The sequence below is a fragment of the Plasmodium gaboni genome (assembly GCF_001602025.1).
Source record: "Plasmodium gaboni strain SY75 chromosome Unknown, whole genome shotgun sequence".
Lineage (NCBI taxonomy): Eukaryota > Apicomplexa > Aconoidasida > Haemosporida > Plasmodiidae > Plasmodium > Plasmodium gaboni.
Window position 1 is genome coordinate 1 of NW_017385172.1, and position 7,118 is coordinate 7,118.

Here is a 7,118-nt window from a genome sequence, read left to right on the forward strand (position 1 = left end):
ATTTTTTTAAAAAAATATAAAATGTACACATATATAATATATTTATGTTAAGTTTTTATGTTATTATTTTTGATATGAAGAATGATACAGAAACATAAAAAAAAAAAATTTTATAAGTCTTAATTTTATAAAATGGTTAATAATATGTATATTATATATATATATATATATATATATATATATATTTATATATGTAACCCTTTTTGTGTCATAATTTTCTTTTTTCTTTTTTCTTGTTTATTTTTTATTTTTTATTTTATATTTTATATTTTATATTTTTTCTTGTTTATTTTTTATTTTTATAAAACAATTCCAGAGTTAATATTCTAAGCCACTCCACTTGTAGATTAAACATAAAATATTCCACATCTTCTTGTATCCATTTAATCCATTTCGTTATGGTTTCTCCTTTATCATGTATAGGGGTTGTTAAATCTTTAAGAGTTATATTAATAAGTTTATGTACTTTGTATAAATAAATATTTGCCCATTTATAATGCCACATAAAATCTCTCCAGTTATGATTCATATTATCTGTTTCTTTTTCAAAGTTTTGTCTAATCTTTTTAATAGTTTCTTGCCATATTTTTGTTGTATTAATACTTAGTTCATTTATTTTATCTATATTTTCATAATGTTCAGGTAAGTAAGGTGAGTCATTATGTTCGGGTCTTATTAATTCGTCCTCACTTAAAAGTAAACAAAAGTCTTCTTCCCAAGGATATTTCTCTTCTTCACTTGCTTCGGCTATAATTCTTTTAAATCTGTTTATATCATTTATGAAGTTATTATTAATAAATCTACAAAGAGAAAAATAAGCAAAAAATATAAAAATATAAATAAATATATATATATATATATATATGTGATATATTATATATATGTGTTGTATATATATTTATTTTTATATGGTTTTATACTTTGTTTTAGAAAGGATATCATAATAATTATAATATTCATCACAGTAAGTGAAGAATAATAAAAGTGTTAAGGACAATATTATCACATTTAAAAAAGTATATGATTTTTTCATTTTTTTTTTTGAATAATGTGGTATATATATATATATATATATATAAAATATCTTATATTTTATTATGTTTCATGTTATTTAAAATTTTCTTCCTTCTTCTATAATATAACATGTATTATATTAAAATAATATACATAAAGACATATAAAATAACACAACATATTTTTTAATAAGAACATAAAAAATTTATGATATGTTATAATTAATCTAATTATATTTTGTTCATATGGTATATATAAAATATATATATATATATATATATATTTTAATTTGTGGTTGTTTTATATTTTTATTAATGTTCGTTCGTTCTATGTGTTCCTATTAAAAATAGAATGATTCAACATAAAAAAAAATGGCATGTCATTTTTCTTTTTTTTTATAATAAATAGATTTTACTGTTCAAAAAAATAAAACAATAAAAGGTAATACATATATTATATATATATGTATATTTCTTTTTGGTTTTTTTTTTTTTTTTTTTTTTTTAAGAATATAATAAAATAAAAAAAAACAATTTTTATATGAATTTTTTTTTATTTAAAATGTATATATATTTATAATATATAAGGGAAGAAAAACAAATATTGTCCTTTTTTTTTTTTTTCTTTTGTCTTTTTAAAATAAAATAAAATCATATACATATAAAATATATATTTATAATATTTCTTATAAAAAATTAAAAAAATATTTTTCATAATATGAATTTATTATTTTTATTTTATTAATTTATTTTTTTTAATTTTAATATTTTTATATATATATGTATATTTTTTTTTTTTTTTTTTTTATAAGTCATAAAATGACGTTATTATATATATATATATATGCTGTAAGTCAATAATGTGATTTCTAAATATTTTTTTTTTTTTATAAAAAAAAATTAAATAAATTAAACGTATTCCTTTTAAAATATGAACATGAACAACGGGGCTGCATTTTTTATATCAAAAAAATAAAATAAATAAATGAATAAATAAATGAACATATATATATTTATATATTATATTTTATTGCAACTCAAAATAATTTAAAGGTAAAATCAAAATGAAACTTTTATAATATGTTTGTAATATTTATATATATTTTTTTTTTTTTGTATAGTAAATTTTTTTTATATTTATATCAAATAAATTATCAACTTTATATATATATATATTATATATATATTTGTATATATTTGTTGTATATATTTGTATATATTTGTTGTATATATTTGTATATATTTTATTTATATTATAAAAAAATATATTTATTTAATCATAATAATAGTTTTATAAAAATAAAAATGTAGAATTATAAAACATGAACAATATTTATTATATATATATTTATATGATATCCGTTAAATTATAAAGAGTAAAAAAAAAAAAAAAAAAAATGAAATTTGAATTATTAAAAAGTCATAACCAACAACCATCTCAAACTATTATATTACATCCAAATGAAAACTCATACTTAATAAAACCTATACAAACTATTAAACATATAGAAATATATATGAGAGAAAAAAAAAAAAAGATGATGTCTATTTATGTGGACACTAATGGTAGTAGTAGTAGTAGTAAAGAGAATCGTGATAATGATGATGATTATCATCATGTTTTAAAAATAAAGAAAAGAATTATAAAACATATAATAATATATATGAGAAAAAAAGACATATGTGTTCATAAAAAAAAGAAAGATGGAATGATAGAAAAAGAAATCAAAAAGAAAAATATGTTATCATATTTATCAGATAATAAAAATGATGAAGAAGACGAACTTACAAAATATTTAATGAAGTATATGGAAATAATTGATACCAAAAAAATGACAAATACAAATAATAGAATCATACATTTTTTTATAAATATAAGAAATAAATATTTAGAAAATAAAAAAAAATATGGAATATATAAAAGAGTAGTACGTATGATAATAATTCTTATTATTTCATTAGTTCCGATTATTTTTAATGGATGTATGTGTGTTTCCTTAGGAGTTACAATATTATATTATGCACTATTAATAATATTTTATATATTATTTGATAGATATTTGAAAAAATATATTTTAAATGTAATCAACACAAGTGTTAAAATGTACTCCCCGAACGGTCCTTATAAATAAAAAAAAAAAAAAAAAAATATATATATATATATATATTTATTAATTTATTTATTTTTTTTGTAATTTTTTGGTTATTTCAAAAAGGGTACTATATATTACACACAAATAAATATAATATATATAAATAATATTATATATATATATATATATATATATATATTTTTCTCTTTTTAAATATATACATTTGTTTGTTGTATATTTGTTTTTTTTAATAATAATATAATACTATCTGAATTAATATTATTTGGTTTAAAAAAAAAAAAAAAAAAAAAAAAGATATTACATTTTATAATATAAAAAGTATAATGTTCTTTTTAATTAATAATATAAACATTTTTAAAAAGTACATGTCATTCTTTTTATTTAATACAAAAATGTATGAACATATATATATATATATATATATATATATATATATATATATATATATATATATATATAATTCTTCAATTATTATTTTTTTTTCTTATCTCATGGATAGAACAACAACAAAAAAAAAAAAAAAAAAAAAAATAGGTTGTAGGAGTTTATCAATCTTATATATATATATATATATATATGTTTGAATAATTTATTTTTAAAGCGAAAAAAAAAAAAAATAAGCGCATGGTTAAAAAAAAATATTTTTCGGTTGTAATAAAAAAAACAAAAATGAAAAGATAAGATAAATACATTATTATGTATATATCTTATTATTTTAATATATATATATATATATATATATATAAAATAGTTAAATGATAATTATATATTTATATTTCATAATAATAAAAATATATAAAAAAAAAAAAAAAAAAACGTTAAACTTTCTATATATTATTGGTCACATATATATATAATATATTTTGTATATAGGTTTTTTAATTATAGGCAAAATATATTTTGGTTGTATACAATAAATAATGAATGAATAATTATATATATATATATATATATATATATATATATATATATATTATAATAGCAATGTAATTTTTTTTAAGATTTAGGGTTTTCAAAATAACTATTAAATGAATACATGATTTTTTTAAAAATATAATAGTTATTTTTTTTTTAAGAAGATATCATAAATATATATGTGAAAGGAGAAAAATTAGATCATATTGTATAATAGATTTATTTATTTTATTATTTTTTTTTTTTGTTGTTGTATGAAAAAAAGCTATAAAAAAGTTTACATATGTATTATTATATATATATATATAAAATATACATTTATATTTATATTTTTATATATGATTAATAAAAATAGAATTATTTAGAGATGAGCACACAAAAAGAAGAATTTTTATGAGAATAAAAATGAAGAGTGCAATATTTTTTATTAAACTTTTTATATGTATGTCATTCATATGTGCACTGGAATATGTTCATAAGGTAAGATAATAATATATATATATAAAAAGATATATATATATATATATATATAATAAATCTACACACATATATATAATACATATATATAATATATATATTTTATTTTTGTAGGGTGTGAAAAGTAAGGGTAATGATTTATTATTATGGCAGTGTGAAAATTGTTTGTTTTATTCTTTAAATAGATCGTTAGCAGAAGGCACAAGTGAATCGAATGAGAAGAAAGTAAAAAGAGATATTCCTAATAAGGAATTATTAACATCATTAAATATAAATTATGAAGAATATGAACAAATGAAACAACTTGTAGAATCTTTTATAGATAATAATAATATAAATATTACTAATGAAGTTTTAAAAAATATAAATAGTTTTACAAATATAGAAAATATATTTTCTTTAATTAATGATTCAACAAAATCACCTATATTAAAAACATTTTTAAAAGAATTCGGATCAATATTTCCATATTTATTAAATAAAATTCCTAAATTATTATTTGATTTATGTCAACGTAATCCTTTACATATTATCTTAGGTTTAATTGTTATTTTAGCTGCTATTTATGTATTTGAAAATTTCAAAAATTTTGAATGTTAAAAATAAAGAAATATTATATATAAATATAAAAAGAAACAAACATATATATATATATATATATATATATATATATATTTATTTATTTATAATTTTCCTTTTTTTCCTTTAATTTTTTGTAAGATTTTTTTTTTTGTTTTTAGGACACACATGTATATATTCATTATATATATTTACATGTACATACTTTTTTATTTAATTAATCATATAATAATTTTTTTTGTTTTTTTAAAAACTATAAAATAAAAAAAATATATATATTATAATATATATTATAATATATATATATATATGGATTTATCATTTTAGGGGAATAGAAAAAAGTATTCAAATATTAAAGAAAAACAAACGTTTTTTATAAATTTGAAAAAAATAAAAAATAAATATATACATATATACATATATATTATTATCTAAAAAAAAATTATACATATTGTCATAAACAAAAAATCGTTATGTATTTATATATTTATGTATTTATGCATTTATGTATTTATTTATACTTTTAAAAAATACTCTTTTCAAAAACAACAAAAAAAAAAAAATTAAAATATATAAATAAATAAAGAAAGATATATAAACATATTATATATACTATATAAAAATAAAATTTACACATAAAATAATACAAATTAAAAAGTTTTAAATAACTTTAATTAAACATATTAAAATGTATTATTATTATTTTTACATATATTAAAAAAGGGATGATTTTTTACAATTTAAATTTAGGCATTTTTTCTCAAATTTGTTTTTTTATTTTTTTCTGATTCTTCATTGTCTTCATCTTCTTCTTCTTCATCATCGTCTTCATCTTCTTCATCTTCATCGTCTTCTTCATCATCGTCTTCATCATCATCGTTTTCATCATCATCGTTTTCATCATCATCGTCTTCTTCATCGTCTTCATCTTCATCATCTTCTTCATCTTCATCGTCATCTTCTTCATCTTCATCGTCATCTTCTTCATCTTCTTCATCTTCATCATCGTCTTCACCTTCTGATTCCTCTTCTGATCCTTCCTCTGATTCTTCTTCTGATTCCTCTTCTGATCCTTCTTCTGATTCTTCCTCTGATTCTTCATCTGATCCTTCCTCTGATTCTTCCTCTGATTCTTCATCTGAATCTTCTTCAGATTCTTCTTTTTTGTCCTCTTTCTTATCATCATGTTTGTGTTCTTCTGTTTGTTCTTTTTTCTTATCATCATGTTTGTGTTCTTCTGTTTGTTCTTTTTTCTTATCATCATGTTTGTGTTCTTCTGTTTGTTCTTTTTTCTTATCATCATGTTTGTGTTCTTCTGTTTGTTCTTTTTTCTGATCATCATGTTTGTGTTCTTCTGTTTGTTCTTTTTTCTTATCAACATGTGTGTGTTTTTGAACTTTCTTTTCATGTTTCTTAGTAATATTTTTAATCTTATCATCCTTTTTCGGTCCTACATTTACCTTTCCTATGTTACCTATTAATTGTTCTTGTATAGATAAGTGTTTTTCTTTAACATCTGTTTTATCTGTTAAGGTTAATTGTTGTGCTGCATCTGTTGGTTTATGTAGTGCTACATCTGTTGGTTTATGTAGTGCTACATCTGTTGGTTTGTGTTGTGCTTCATCTGCTGGTTTGTGTTGTGCTTCATCTGCTGGTTTAGGTTGTATAATTTTTTGTTGTGATTGATATAATGGTTTATTTTTTACTGTTATGTGTTGTTGTTCACATGTTTTTTTATCTTCTAAGGTTATTATTTGTATATTATCTTCATGTTCAGTTCCTATAAAGTTTTTAAGTATGTGTGTTTCTTCTTTTTCTTTTTCTTTTGTATCTATTTTATGTTTTCCTTCCTCTTTCTTTTCTTCTGTTTTATGTTCTTGTGTTGTACTTACATCTGTCACTGGGCTGGGTAATGGTGCCATAATTTCATTGTTCGTTTCTTCACTTGTTTGCTGTTGTTGTTGTATTTTTTCTTTATTTTGTTCTATTTGTTTTGTTTGTTTTTTTTGTTTTTTCTTTT

At 17.7% G+C, this 7,118-nt stretch overlaps 3 protein-coding genes across 3 annotated transcripts; 1 reads left to right on the plus strand and 2 right to left on the minus strand.

The window, feature by feature from the left end:
• Window positions 1-286: 286 nt before the first annotated feature.
• Window positions 287-1,033, minus strand: PGSY75_0000400 (exported protein (hyp11); the record flags this gene model as incomplete). The annotated part of the gene is made up of 2 exons (XM_018783129.1): window positions 287-800; window positions 921-1,033. 2 exons carry the CDS (start codon window positions 1,031-1,033, stop codon window positions 287-289), a joined length of 627 nt encoding a protein of 208 aa, XP_018639087.1.
• Window positions 1,034-4,447: 3,414 nt separating this feature from the next.
• Window positions 4,448-5,119, plus strand: PGSY75_0000500 (putative exported protein; the record flags this gene model as incomplete). The annotated part of the gene is made up of 2 exons (XM_018783130.1): window positions 4,448-4,522; window positions 4,634-5,119. 2 exons carry the CDS (start codon window positions 4,448-4,450, stop codon window positions 5,117-5,119), a joined length of 561 nt encoding a protein of 186 aa, XP_018639088.1.
• Window positions 5,120-5,844: 725 nt separating this feature from the next.
• PGSY75_0000600B (glutamic acid-rich protein) lies at window positions 5,845-7,118 on the minus strand (the record flags this gene model as incomplete). The annotated part of the gene is made up of 1 exon (XM_018783132.1): window positions 5,845-7,118. A coding segment is annotated over one exon (1,274 nt), but the record flags the coding sequence as incomplete, so codon positions are not given.